Source organism: Panulirus ornatus, chromosome 55, assembly GCF_036320965.1.
Source record: "Panulirus ornatus isolate Po-2019 chromosome 55, ASM3632096v1, whole genome shotgun sequence".
NCBI classification, from domain to species: Eukaryota; Metazoa; Arthropoda; class Malacostraca; order Decapoda; family Palinuridae; genus Panulirus; species Panulirus ornatus.
Window position 1 is genome coordinate 22,702,103 of NC_092278.1, and position 15,930 is coordinate 22,718,032.

At 38.2% G+C, this 15,930-nt stretch overlaps 1 protein-coding gene and 1 long non-coding RNA gene across 4 annotated transcripts in view; one reads left to right on the plus strand and one right to left on the minus strand.

Annotated features, from left to right (window-relative positions):
- Positions 1–8,946, plus strand: part of Ype (yippee zinc finger protein) — a 43,034-nt gene extending 34,088 nt beyond the window's left edge. For 2 of the 3 annotated variants that reach the window (XM_071693108.1, XM_071693107.1), the window contains exons 3-4: positions 2,979–3,095; positions 6,216–8,946. In XM_071693108.1, coding sequence (XP_071549209.1) covers positions 2,979–3,095; positions 6,216–6,297 — 199 coding nt within the window. In that variant the 3' untranslated portion in view covers positions 6,298–8,946. The remainder of the gene's footprint in view (positions 1–2,978; positions 3,096–6,215) is intronic. The other variant, XM_071693109.1, reaches the window with a different exon arrangement.
- Positions 60–15,930, minus strand: part of LOC139765558 (uncharacterized) — a 33,418-nt gene continuing 17,547 nt past the window's right edge. The window contains exons 3-4 of the long non-coding RNA XR_011716688.1: positions 11,034–11,185; positions 60–6,404 (exon numbers count right to left, since the gene is read on the minus strand). This is a non-coding gene — a long non-coding RNA (uncharacterized lncRNA). The remainder of the gene's footprint in view (positions 6,405–11,033; positions 11,186–15,930) is intronic.

Here is a 15,930-nt window from a genome sequence, read left to right on the forward strand (position 1 = left end):
TTTTGAATATATTAGTGATGTGGACTACAGTTTATCACAGAAAAAGTAAAAAGGACAAAGTAATTTTAAATTTTATTCCTGGTAATTGATAAGAAATATCCAAAAAATCTGATGCTTTACCATATTTGTTGCTGTACAAACATAAATTTGGCTTATATCAGGTACACAGCTTATTATGCATTTATTGACTTGCTGACTCATTCAACTGTGTATCTTCTCTGCCCCTTATACTATCACTGATTAGCCACTAATAATTTTGTGCACACTAAAGTGCTTTTATGTGGGAAACTGAAGCTCGGTATTTTTCCCAGTGCTAAACCTAGTTGTTTGTGACATAGCACATCTCTGCATACTGTACCCATCTAATTTAAATTTCTGGTGTGCAGACAAAAGTGCACTAAAGGCTAAGAAGTGGCACTGGTGCTCACCAGTTACGGAAACTTTTGCTTTGGTTGCCACCTTGAGGGACTTCCCAAAAGGAACATGCGTCAGAGATATAGACAGGTGGATAGACAGACAAAAATTTAGACCCCACAGTAATTGCTGCCATTTTTGACTCATACCCCATGGTAAATGCCAGTAAAGGGTTAAAGAATAACTTTATCAATATTGGGTAATGAAACAGCATCTCAGACTCTTGCAGCTGAAGTGCACACAATTTCACTCAGTTATGTGTTGAATGTAAACTGAATTCAGTATTGAGAGGGATTTAAAAGGTATAATATTATGTTCGTGCACTTTATGAAAGGATTTTTGATGTCATCATGATCATCAGTACTTTTTTGAAGTTGATACTGTGTTTCCAGACTTACCAGGTATTGTAATTATAACAACACATTGGTCTTGTTACTTTGTATTAGTGTGTCTTTATTTTTGTCTCATATCTATGTAGCGCTAGAAAAAGACAACAAAGGCCCCATTCGTTCACACTCAGTCTCTAGCTGTCATGTAATAATGCACCGAAACCACAGCTCCCTTTCCACATTCAGGCCCCACAGAACTTTCCATGGTTTACCCCAGACGCTTCACATGCTACCTCGCACACATGAGGGGGGAGGGGGTTGTTATTCCATGTGTGGCGAGGTGGCAAGGTGGCGATGGGAACGAATAAAGGCAGACTGTATGAATTATGTACATGTGTATACATGTATAAGTCTGTGTGTGTATATATATGTATACATTGAGATGTATAGGTATGTATATATGCATGTGTGGACGTGTATGTATATACATGTGTATGTGGGTGGGTTGGGCCATTCTTTCATCTGTTTCCTTGCGCTACCTCACTAACGCGGGAGACAGCGACAAAGCAGAATAAAAATAATAAAAAATATAATAATATTCTATGTATTTGTGTGTGTGTCTAAAATGGGCTTCTGTGGTTTTGTAGTTAGAGTTGTTGACTGAATATATCCCTTTGGCATAATTAAATATGGTATTTGGTAAAACAGAGGAGAGGAATGCCTTACAATAGAAATATGTGCTGTCAATGGATTCAACCAGGGCATGTGGTGTCTGGGGTAAACCATGGAAAGTGGGGCCTGGATGTGGAAAGGGAGCTGTGGTTTCGGTGCATTACTAGAGACCGAGTGTGGACAAATGTGGCCTATTGTTGTCCTTTCCTAGCGCTACCTCGTGCACACACGGGGGAAGGGGGGTGTCATTTCTTGTGTGGCGGGAATGGATGAAGGCAGCATGTATGAATATGTACATATGTATGTATGTTGTGTGCAGGAGGGTGGATGTGCTGGAAATGAGATGTTTGAGGACAATATGTGGTGTGAGGTAGTTTGATCGAGTAAGTAATGTAAGGGTAAGAGAGATGTGTGGAAATAAAAAGAGCGTGGTTGAGAGAGCAGAAGAGTGTGTTCTGAAATGGTTTGGGCACATGGAGAGAATGAGTGAGGAAAGATTGACCAAGAGGATATATGTGTCGGAGGTGGAGGGAACGAGGAGAAGTGGGAAACCAAATTGGAGGTGGAAAGATTGAGTGAAAAAGATTTTGAGTGATCAGGGCCTGAACATACAGGAGGGTGAAAGGCGGGCAAGGAATAGAGTGAATTGGATCGATGTGGTATACCGGGGTCGACATGCTGTCAATGGATTGAATCAGGGCATGTGAAGCGTCTGGGGTAAACCATGGAAAGTTGTGTGGGGCCTGGATGTGGAAAGGGAGCTGTGGTTTCGGGCATTATTACATGACAGCTAGAGACTGAGTGTGAACGAATGGGGCCTTTGTTGTCTTTTCCTAGCGCTGCCTCACACACATGAGGGGGAGGGGGATGTTATTCCATGTGTTGCGAGATGGCAATGGGAATAAATAAAGGCAGACAGTATGAATTATGTACATGTGTATATATGTATATGTCTGTGTGTGTATATATATGTGTACATTGAGATGGAAAGGTATGTATATTTGCGTGTGTGGATGCATATGTATATACATGTGTATGTGGGTGGGTTGGGCCATTCTTTCGTCTGTTTCCTTGCGCTACCTCGCAAACGCGGGAGACAGCGACAAAGCAAAATAAATAAATAGTATGTATGTGTGTATGTATATGTATGTATACGTTGAAATGTATAGGCATGTATATGTGCATGTGTGGGCGTTTATGTACATACATGTGTATGTGGGTCGGTTGAGCCATTCTTTGGTCTGTTTCCTTGCGCTACCTTGCTAATGCAGGAGGCAGCGACAAAATATAATAAATGAATAAATAAAGAAAGCTCCTCACTGTTTAACTCAGTGAGAATATATACTCTTATAAAGAGAAGCTGAATAAAATTTGCAGTAATGTTCAGCTGATAGAAAGAAAATATTAAGTGTGGGAAAATTAGCATATTAGATAACATTTTGCTATAATGAAGTATTGGTTTGGATTTTAAACTCACAAATTTTTAAGTATACTGTCCTGTATAAGATCTTTATGATACAGTACATAGTATTGATCTACATATCCTTTGCTTTTGTATCTTAGTGAAGTTCAGGATCGAGTGATGCTCACTGGACGTCACATGGTGCGTGATGTTTCGTGCAAAAACTGCAATGCAAAGCTTGGCTGGATTTATGAGTTTGCCACTGAGGAGAGTCAGAGGTAAGTGGTTCATAAGTTTCTTCAAAGCTTATTGATATTGTTGTAATGTTTATTCTGGACATTTTTAATGTAGCTTTTGTTTGGATAAGTAGCAGCTGTGCAGATTACCCATATTCTCATCAATTTAGTACTCCATATTAAGAGTAATACAGCTAGGCTTATGCTTATGATGGCAGCTAAAAAGAATATCTTTGAAAGTGAAAAAAAAAAAAATGGTTATTTGTCCTTAACTCATTTTCATATGCTAAGGCATATACACTTACATATTTTCAAGTTTCTGTTCATTGTGGCTAGGGTGTATATAATCAATATTCATGAATTTGCTGCCTTGCTCTTGAGGTGAAATAGGTATCCTCTGATGCATGTAGTGGCTTCCCAAGCATTGTTACTAGATGCCAGAGCCTATTTTTTGAAACTTTGGTTGGTGTATGCAGCATTATCATGGAAGCATCTTCAGAATCTGCACCCATATGTGTAATAATTTTTGAAGCTGTGTCACTAATACAAAATACAAGTTACTTTGCTGAAAACCCTTGGTAATCATATTTGTATCAGAGATGCTTCTAAAATTATTACATATCTCACTCTGTGTACTTGAAAGTCCCTGAGTATCTCATATGCCTGGCAGCAGAGCAGCTAAAGTTAAAGGTCGTATAACACATATAACCAGTGTTTTTGCTTCATGACCACATAGTCGGGTAGCATTGAAGTACTGTGTGACCTCATTGCTAATTAGTGTAATCCTCATAATTGCATTTGATTCATGCTTTAATAATTACTATTTAATTTTTTCACTGTAAACTGAGAAGTCTTTAGTGCTTAGCTGTGGATGGTAGTCACTACTTTTGGCACATCATCCTCAATAACCAGAAATTTGATCTATCAGTATCTCTGATGCTTGTTCGTGTAGTGCTATTATCCATTTGTTATTAATGCTTCCTCAATATAGCAGGAAAGGCAGCTAGGTGTAAAAGAGAATCTTTATTATGCTTCCATGTCATTATTCAAAACATTAACTAATTTGCTTTTTTTTTTTCATCGCAATTCCACTACATGATATTTTCTGTTGATTAATCATTTAGATATTTTCTCCCTTATGTTATACATTCACTTTCCTATTTCTTCTCTGTGTTCATGCTGGCTAAAGGAGGATATTGTTGCATCATCCATATCTCTGGTGTTCTTTAGTCTCAATGTAGTGCTTCATCAATATACAACACAGGTTGGATATGAACCCTGGGAAGGGTGCCTGACTACCTTGGCCACACAAAGGTAAAGACACACATCAGGATTCTGGTGTTTATACTTGTGCCTCAGCCTCATCTTGATGAGGGTAGTATGGACTCCAATCTATCGCTACTCTGATTGTGTGTTAAATATGTTGATTGACAGAAGGATCTACTTATACCACAGGTTGGGGCACAGGTTAAACACCTGAATCCTGGTGTGTGTCCTCTTATCCTAAGGGTGGCCGAGGTAGCTACGTGCCCTGCCTAGAGTTCGAATCCAATCCATGGTGTATATAAGTTTGTTTGTCCATCAATATCTTAGGACTTCATCTAATTGCAATGAACCTCTTGCCACTCCAGTCCTTTCCTTTACCTGTTATCTCAATTTTCTTGTTTTAACCTCTATAGTAGAAAATATCTTATCCATTTACTCTTAGTTAATCATATCCTAACCATTTATCTCTGAGCCCTGTGCCCACCTGTAATACCCTCAAGGGAGTTGGTCATGGCAATAGTGTCCATAACTGGTGCATTCCATTGCCACTTCTCGGCCTTTAGTGCCTCACCCTTAACAGACCACTCGTGCCATTTTTACAGAGGCTTCTACCTAATGTTCCTTCTGCCTACGTCTATGTAATGCTCCTGCCTAATATTCCTACCTACTACCTCAACATGTTTCAACCTAATACTCCTGCCTAAATGTTCTTACCTATTACTTTTCTCTGTAAGTCTTACCATCTTGCCAAAAGGCAAGGCTAGCACATACTGCTCTGCAGGAAAATCTAGTTACAAAGAATGAGCTGTATGAGTTAATTGTTATGTTATGAAATGCTCCGTGTGTGGGTAAGGCAGAAAGAAAACACAGCTACCTGGGTCAAAGGAGTGCAACTTAACCACTAAAGTGCAGGCTCACTGCACAGTCTCCTCCAACCCTCTGGATACCCAGGCTGATAGTAGTGGTAATCTAACTCCCTGATTGTTGGCTGCTTACCAACTACTACCTGCACCTTAATTTTGAGCTTTATGTATATACACCACAGGTTAGACATTAACCCTGGGAAGGGTGCTCTGCTACCTTGGCCATACAGAGGTTGAAAAGACACACATATCAGGATTCTGGTGTTTATACGTATGCCATAACTTCAGCTTGATGGGGGGTAGTATGGACTTCAGTCTGTCACGGCTCTGATTGTATATCAAATATGTTTGATGGACAGAAAAATGTATATACACTACAGTTCAGATTTGAACTCTGATCGGGAGACCTGGCTACCTCAGCTACATGCAACCTGCCCAGTGTTTGAATCCAACCCATGGTGTATATACATTAGTCTGTCCATTGACATTTTGCCACACCATCAGAGCTGTGATAGATTAAAGTCCAAACTACTCTTACCAAGTTTAGGTCTGGGGTACACATGTGTGTTTTCTTAACTTAAGGGTGGCTGAGGTCGCCAAGTGCCCTGCCAAGGGTTCAAATCCATTCTGTGATGTACATACATTTGTCTGTCCATCAACATCTTAGGGCTTCATCTAATAGTAATGAACCACTTTCTACTACATCCCTTTCCTTTACCTTTTGTATCTTCATTTTCTTGTTTTAATCTCTTTACTTAATCATATCCTGTCTAACTATATCTCTGATGCCTGCACCCAGCTGAAACACCCCCAAGAAGATGGCCTCGGCACTAGATTCTCCATAACTGGTGAACTCATTTGCTGCTTCTTAGCCATTAACCCTCCTGATACCCAGGTGGGTAGAACTGGTAAGATATCTCCCTGGTCATTGGCTTCCTACCGACCACTACTACCTTAATCATATCCCTTTCGTAAAATTCATCCAAATTGCATTTTTGTCATCAGTAATAGTAGAGATGTAACCTTTTTTCAGGTACAAGGAGGGGCGAGTCATCTTGGAACGAGCTCTTGTCACCGAGTCTGATGGTTTTGCAGAAAACTTGGGCGAGGATTAGTCTGTTTGGTTGTATGCCTGGTCTCCCTTAATGTAGATGCAGATGTTGCTTCATTATTTCTCATTTTAGGGCCCTTCTTCAAGATATGATGATTCACAAGCTTTATCCTGAAAAGAGACATAATTTTCTTTAGTTCTCTTTTTTTTGTGTCAGTGAATATTGTATTCTGAAGTATAAAAGAATTTTCCATAGTCATTTTTAAATAACTAGTGTTTTATAAATCATGTCTTTAGTTTCATATTTGTGTGAACTCTAACATTAGTTGTGTTCTTGTTACCTTATTTTCTGTGATCTCATTTTTCCCCAAGATTTTCATTTGGAATGATTTCATAATATGAACTACAAGTTCATTCCCAAGTTGTAGCCTGACGGATATCAAAAATCTTAAGAAGGCACAAACTGATATTCCTGTGATATATTTAACTACCATTGTAATAAAGATGCGACCATTTTTATAGTTACTTCTGTGCTTGCCAGTCAAACAGTGAAGTGTATTTTATGTTGATTTAAATGATGTTGTAGTGCCACTCACTTATAATTGTGTTTGTTTTGAATGGCAGTGTGGTTTTGCTTTTAAGATTTATGTTAAATAGAAATACCGGCTTATGTTGCTGTCATAAGAGCTTTAACATTTCCTATCTTCTTTTTGTGTATGTGGCAATGAAAGTGGTTAATAGGATTTTTCTTGTAGAAAACCTGTATATTCTGTAATGGTTCTTAGTATGATCTGTCACAGTTTTTACTTTTAAAGAAGTGATGAGAGTTCTCATAGAAAGTAAGCCAGTCATAGGTGGCCATTTATTTCTTAATATTTTTTTCCTATTCCAGAAACTGCAACATGTAGGCTTTAAAAAAATGTATGAGAATCTTCAGACCTGATATATGTTGTTTGTCAGACCTTTCATGGATTCCAAATCTTGTGCAAAGAGATTTGCAATAGATTTCTTATAACATTGAATCTTGTATACTCCATGACGTAATATTTTTCTTTTTACATGTATGCAAATATCTAAGAGTTTAGGTAGCACAACCATATCATTCTACTAGCAGATGCAAAATATAAGAAATGTTGCACTGATATCTGTCAATATTTCATAGTTGTGAGCTGTAGGTATTAAGACCAGTATATTAGGGCACCTGTTTCTCTTGCCAGATTGATTATATTCTCAATGATGTCTTGAATACTTACAAAGCTGGCTTTTCTGAAGGACTTAACTGAACATTTCAAAGCATTAAATTCAATTGTGGAATCTGTGACAGTAAATGCTGCTCCTGTTTCTGTCCTTATAGGAAGCATAATCTTTTTTGAGCTGTAGGTGTGTATGTTGAAAGTTTATCATTTAATTTGGATGGGTGAAACAATGCTTGAGAACATAAGAAGTCTTTATGCATTACAATCGATTAACCTATTGATGTATTGTACTTACAGGTTGTATGAAAGAAAAAAAATCCTTTGAAAGAAGTTGGCAATATATTTTATTGATGGTTAAATATGTGATGTTTTGTATTGATTTGGAGCTCTGTGTCTTCAAAAATTATTGTAAAATGTAACTTCTCATTTGATGAGAAAACTGTTCAGTATAGTGACTCAGGTGTGTTTTTTAAATATTTGTATCTCAGTAGACTTGGGTAAGGGTTCTTAGTAGATACTTGTTCAAATAAAAGGGGGTTTTAATGTCTTCATTGTACACGTGTCCATCACGACATAGTCGGTATCGGTCGAGCTGTTCTTATCCCATTTTCTAGGACTTTATAGATAAGATTCATAAGGAAGTTCTTTTAGGAGTTATAAATGAATGCCTTTATAGTAGATTCTTACCTGATCCCATTTGGTACTGATAAAGTCCCTGAGTGTGATATTTTCATTTAACAGTTTGACAAAAAAATTTTTTATTCATTCCAAGCTACTGTTTGCTTCATTTGACTAAGGACTTTAACAATGGAATATCAAGAATTTTTCCTTTATCATTTTGTTGCATAGTGTTAACTCTGAAAGGCATCTAACAAATCAGTAGCTTTCTTATTACAAGCTCAAAAAATTGCTGTTATTCAGGTTATTCTATAGGTCTAATTACAAAGGACCAAGATTTTCCAAGTGATCATAAAGATTTTGTATGCAAGACTTTATGGATTATGGTTGGTCCTAGCAAATACTTTACATGTCATATCCAGTCTTACAAGAAAAAAAATGATTTTTTTAAATGTAGATAGACCAAAAGAGGGAAAATAATGATGGGGTTTTTTAATCTGGAAATTTCCATTTTATGTAAAATTCAAAGTTGACCGAGACTGTACATTGTTTACTGTTAATTCACTCATCTTAGATAGCTTTCTCTTAACTATTTTTTTTTTAATGAAAGGTGAAGGGACATGCATTTGTAAGATTCAGGTCTGCACTGGACAAAAGTCTCTCATTACTTAATACATTGCTCATAGCAGTTCATATTGGTGCACCTGAAGTCAACTTTCCTATAGTTCAACAATACTCCATCAGGGATATAAGAGCTTTTCTTTACCGGGGCACTTGTCTCTTCTAGAGTAATACAGATAATGCATTTTTTATGAATGTAATATTGGTTATGAGTCTGTGTATAGGAATATGCAGTAAATATCCAAATTTTTGTGTATAAAAGTCTAAATTTCCATTCATTTATGTTTCAATATTTTACCCAAGAAAGCACTCTTAAAGAATTAAGAGTGGCTCATGCATATTCTCCATTGGTATTAGTTTTTGTTATAAATTCGTACAGCTTTATATAACGTCGATAAGTTCATCACTGCACACTTATTTCGCACGTCATTCCATTTTTCTTCAGATACTTTACCCTTATACTTTACTCAATTAAACCCACTAAACTTCAATGTCCTGATCCCTCTTTACTGCACCAAATGGAGTGGTACATTCAACATATTTTCTATTACACACAACTTTGCAAAGTCTCATGTGAAGTAGCATATTAATCAAGTAAAAATAATTATGAGAAAGATTCCAACCTTCCCTAACTCAATTCTCTGGGTACGTACTCCACTAAATTTACAGAGCTTGGTCCTTTAAGGGTTAATGAAGTAAAAAAAAGACATAGATGAAAGAGCCATGTTGCTCATAGAGTGATCAATCAAATTTTATTGCTCATTAAGTTATCAATCAAAAACATCTAGTTAATATTCATGGTACAATTCCTGGAAAAGTTAGTCTTTTGATCAATCAAATTTTATTGCTCATTAAGTTATCAATCAAAAACATCTAGTTAATATTCATAGTACAATTCCTGGAAAAGTTAGTCTTTTCCAGGAATTATACCATGAATATTAACTAGATGTTTTTGATTGATAACTTAATGAGCTATAAAATTTGATTGATCACTCTATGAGCAACATGGCTCTTTCATCTATGTCTCTTTTTTTGCAATTCATTAATCCTTAAAGGACCAAGCTCTGTAAATTTAGTGGAGTACCCAGAGCTGGAATCTATCCTAAAATTAAAAATAAACACAGTCGTATGTTTCTAGAAAATACCAAGTTATAAAAAAGGGAAAAAAGTAAATTATCCATTTGTTGTTAGCCATGCAAGCATGGCTTATCATGTGTTTGTTGACTTTTTGCAAGCTCCTACATCTTCATTTCTTTTCCACCACCACAAATGTATTACTAACATGCAAAGAACTTTTCCAAGTGCTAGCATGTCAACATCTATCAATTGTTATTACTGTAATTAATGCCCCCGAGACTCTTACTATTAGTGTGGAATGTATGCTACGGCCATACCTTTCCCCATCGTGTTATAAAAGTAACTGTGGCTAGGATTCTTTAGCAGTGCTTGTGACACATGTCTAAATACTGATAAAGTACACCTAATTTAAATGATGGCAGGAAAAGGCAACACACACACACGTATAATTATGGTTTCAACAGGGTACAGTAATGCATTGTGCTACATGCTTAATGATCATTTCAGATTTTTCCCAATGCTAAATTGTAGATGCTTGTGACATAAGGTACCTCTACGTACCCATAAAATGTGCCTTCAAATTTAAATGAGGGTTGGAAGAGGCAACTCGTACATTGTATGGCTAGGTTCTTTGAAGCATAACCCATACAAGTATTGGTGTGGTACTTTAGCGGTTAATATTCATCTTTGAATACACTGGATAGCTCAACTTTTAGTAATATATACCACTATCCCATATTCAAAGTCTCATCCTGGCACATTTGTCATAAAATTACTAGTTTCCCATAAATAATGATGGAGGGACCATTCACTTTGTCCTATAACACACAGTACCACCCAAGTTGTCACATTTTACATTGCTGGAACCAAATTACCACCTTAGTCATTTTTTTTTACATCAAGATTTCCTTTAATTATAAATACATAAATGTATAATCCACATTGATCTTAACCTTTTAAGTGCATTCAGTAGTTAACAGTGAAAAATATCTTATTTACTTATGTGAATTTTAAGGTAAAAATAAATGTCCAAACTTTTTAATCTTAGCAGATGTTAAATGGTCCCAGCTCAACTTTCCAACATTCCTTCTATCCCACCTTACTGCAGGGATATTTACAGTGCTTTAGAATATGGTAGTCATGTTAAATATGATTATAATATGCAAAGAAAAAAGATGCCCTCATAGGTATCACGTTCTTCAAAAACCTTGAAAGGTAATCTGACGATAATCATTAATTACAGTATAAGAATGCTAATCTTAGTTCCAGTGGTATGTAAATGACTTACCATATTTTTCTCTAGAAAAGTAACTAAGCACGTTACTCAAGAAATTCCGTCCTGAATCCAGCCTCACAAAGGATTCATAATTAAGTTCATTAAACAGGTCACTGTATGGTTACTGCACTGCTCTGCTCTTGGGTGATGGAAGTAGAAGGATGCTGTAAAGGGGATATATTAAATAAAGGATTACCACATTATAATTATTTTTGTTGAGTATGTTGCATACATACATACATACTTGAATGTACTTTCATAACACCAGTCCTAAAACCCTCCAAACCTCCTAGCTATCCCTCCTTCTACCAACCTAAATCACTTCTATTCTCAGTATTCAAACTGTGTGAAAAACTGATTCATAACAAAATCAAAATAAAACATCCCACTCACCCACACAACAAAATTTCAGACCCCAAACACTCTTACCCAAACCCTGCACACCAACCTACCACAATATAACCTACATGTATTCAACCAAACAACCCTCTCCTGCACAGTGCCAATGGCACAAAACTTTAAAAAAGAATTTGACAGACCCCGACACATTCTCACACAAAAAATACTTTACACCAGTCAGACATATATCCAATTCACACCCTCCAGTCACCCTGAATGGTCAGTTACTCCCACTGAACGAAACGCAAACCATTCTAGGCATCACATACAACATGCACTCCCACATCAATAACATAACACAAAAGCAATGTACAAAGTAAATGTCCTCAGAACAACTGTCACCAGATTTGGACAAATATATATATATATATATATATATATATATATATATATATATATATATATATATATATATATATATATATCAGAAGAGGGTGTTTTGAAGTGGTTTGGGCACATGGAGAGGATGAGTGAGGAAAGATTGACCAAGAGGATATATGTGTCGGAGGTGGAGGGAACAAGGAGAAGAGGGAGACCAAATTGGAGGTGGAAAGATGGAGTGAAAAAGATTTTGTGTGATCGGGGCCTGAACTCAATGCAGGAGGGTGAAAGGAGGGCAAGGAACAGAGTGAATTGGAGCGATGTGGTATACCGGGGCTGACGTGCTGTCAGTGGATTGAATCAAGGCATGTGAAGCGTCTGGGGTAAACCATGGAAAGCTGTGTAGGTATGTATATTTGCGTGTGTGGACGTATGTATATACATGTGTATGGGGGGGGGGGGGTTGGGCCATTTCTTTCGTCTGTTTCCTTGCGCTACCTCGCAAACGCGGGAGACAGCGACAAAGTATAAAAAAAAAAAAAATATATATATATATATATATATATATATATATATATATATATATATATTTTTTTTAATTTTTCCAAAAGAAGGAACAGAGAAGGGGGTCAGGTGAGGATATTCCCTCTAAGGCCCAGTTCTCTGTTCTTAACGCTACCTCGCTAACGCGGGAAATCGCAAATAGTATGAAAAAAAAATATTTTTCTTTTAAACTATTCGCCATTTCCCGCGTTAGCGAGGTAGCGTTAAGAACAGAGGACTGGGCCTTTTTTGGAATATCATCACCTGGCCCCCTCTGTTCCTTCTTTTGGAAAATGAAAAAAAAAAAACGAGAGGGGAGGATTTCCAGCCCCCTGCTCCCTCCCCTTTTAGTCACCTTCTACGACATGCAGGGAATACGTGGGAAGTATTCTTAATCCCCTATCCCCTGGGATATATATATATATATATATATATATATATATAGTATCCCCAGGGGTAGAGGAGAATACTTCCCATGTATTCCCTGCGCATCGTAGAAGGTACTAAGAGGGGAGGGAGCAGGTACTGGAAATTCTCCCCTCCTCTTTTTATAATTTTCCAAAAGAACAGAGAAGGGGGCCGGCTGAGAATATTTCCTCTAAGGCCTAGATATTTATTATTTCTCCCCTATCCCTAGGGATAATATATATATATATATATATATATATATATATATATATATTTTTTGCTTTGTCGCTGTCTCCCGCGTTTGCGAGGTAGCGCAAGGAAACAGACGAAAGAAATGGCCCAACCCACCCCCATACACATGTATATACATACGTCCACACACGCAAATATACATACGTACACAGCTTTCCATGGTTTACCCCAGACGCTTCACATGCCTTGATTCAATCCACTGACAGCACGTCAACCCCGGTATACCACATCGCTCCAATTCACTCTATTCCTTGCCCTCCTTTCACCCTCCTGCATGTTCAGGCCCCGATCACACAAAATCTTTTTCACTCCATCTTTCCACCTCCAATTTGGTCTCCCTCTTCTCCTCGTTCCCTCCACCTCCGACACATATATCCTCTTGGTCAATCTTTCCTCACTCATTCTCTCCATGTGACCAAACCATTTCAAAACACCCTCTTCTGCTCTCTCAACCACGCTCTTTTTATTTCCACACATCTCTCTTACCCTTACGTTACTTACTCGATCAAACCACCTCACACCACACATTGTCCTCAAACATCTCATTTCCAGCACATCCATCCTCCTGCGCACAACTCTATCCATAGCCCACGCCTCGCAACCATACAACATTGCTGGAACCACTATTCCTTCAAACATACCCATTTTTGCTTTCCGAGATAATGTTCTCGACTTCCACACATTCTTCAAGGCTCCCAGAATTTTCGCCCCCTCCCCCACCCTATGATCCACTTCCGCTTCCATGGTTCCATCCGCTGCCAGATCCACTCCCAGATATCTAAAACACTTCACTTCCTCCAGTTTTTCTCCATTCAAACTCACCTCCCAATTGACTTGACCCTCAACCCTACTGTACCTAATAACCTTGCTCTTATTCACATTTACTCTTAACTTTCTTCTTTCACACACTTTACCAAACTCAGTCACCAGCTTCTGCAGTTTCTCACATGAATCAGCCACCAGCGCTGTATCATCAGCAAACAACAACTGACTCACTTCCCAAGCTCTCTCATCCCCAACAGACTTCATCCTTGCCCCTCTTTCCAAAACTCTTGCATTCACCTCCCTAACAACCCCATCCATAAACAAATTAAACAACCATGGAGACATCACACACCCCTGCCGCATATATATATATATATTCTTTTCTTTTCTTTCAAACTATTCGCCATTTCCCGCTTTAGCGAGGTAGCGCTAAGAACAGCGGACTGGGCCTTGGAGGGAATATCCTCACCTGGCCCCCTTCTCCGTTCCTTGTTTTGGAAAATTAAAAAAAAAAACGAGAGGGGAAGACTTCCAGCCCCCCGCTCCCTCCCCTTTTAGTCGCCTTTTACGACACGCAGGGAATACGTGGGAAGTATTCTTTCTCCCCTATCCCCAGGGATATATATATATATATATTTTTTTTTCATACTATTCGCCATTTCCCGCGTTAACAAGGTAGCGTTAAGAACAGAGGACTGGACCTTTGAGGGAACATCCTCACCTGGCCCCCTTCTCTGTTCCTTCTTTTGGAAAATTAAAAAAAAAATACTGAGAGGGGAGGATTTCCAGCCCCCCGCTCCCTTCCCTTTTAGTCGCCTTCTACGACACGCAGGGAATACGTGGGAAGTATTCTTTCTCCCCTATCCCCAGGGATACATATATATATTCTTTTTCTTTCTTTTAAACTATTCGCCATTTCCCGCATTAACGAGGTAGCGTTAAGAACAGAGGACTGGGCCTTTGTGGAATATCCTCACCTGACCCCCCTCTGTTCCTTCTTTTGGAAAATTAAAAAAAAAAAAAAAAACGAGAGGGGAGGATTTCCAGCCTCCCGCTCCCTCCCCTTTTAGTCGCCTTCTACGACACGCAGGGAATACGTGGGAAGTATTCTTAATCCCCTATCCCCAGGGATATACATACATATATATACATATATATATATATGTATATACACACATATATATATACATATACACACATATATATATATATATACACATATATATACATATATATATATATATATATACATACATACACGCACATATACATATATATATATATATACATTCATCCATCCATCTATCTTACTTTGCCGCTGCCCCCCGCGCCAGCGAGGCAGCGCAAGGAAACAGACGAAAGAAATATATATATATATATATATTTTCTTCTTTTAAACTATTCGCCATTTCCCGCATTAGCGAGGTAGCGTTAAGAACAGAGGACTGGGCCTTTTTTGGAATATCCTCACCTGGCCCCCTCTGTTCCTTCTTTTGGAAATTAAGAAAAAAAAAAACTAGAGGGGAGGATTTCCAGCCCCCACTCCCTCCCCTTTTAGTCGCCTTCTACGACACGCAGGGAATACGTGGGAAGTATTATTAATCCCCTATCCCCAGGGCGGAATGCGTGCATAGTGCCATTGTACAAAGGCAAAGGGGATAAGAGTGAGTGCTCAAATTACAGAGGTATAACTTTGTTGAGTGTTCCTGGTAAATTATATGGGAGGGTATTGATTGAGAGGGTGAAGGCATGTACAGAGCATCAGATTGGGGAAGAGCAGTGTGGTTTCAGAAGTGGTAGAGGATGTGTGGATCAGGTGTTTGCTTTGAAGAATGTATGTGAGAAATACTTAGAAAAGCAAATGGATTTGTATGTAGCATTTATGGATCTGGAGAAGGCATATGATAGAGTTGATAGAGATGCTCTGTGGAAGGTATTAAGAATATATGGTGTGGGAGGCAAGTTGTTAGAAGCAGTGAAAAGTTTTTATCGAGGATGTAAGGCATGTGTACGTGTAGGAAGAGAGGAAAGTGATTGGTTCTCAGTGAATGTAGGTTTGCGGCAGGGTTGTGTGATGTCTCCATGGTTGTTTAATTTGTTTATGGATGGGGTTGTTAGGGAGGTGAATACAAGAGTTTTGGAAAGAGGGGCAAGTATGAAGTCTGTTGTGGATGAGGGAGCTTGGGAAGTGAGTCAGTTGTTGTTCGCTGATGATACAGCG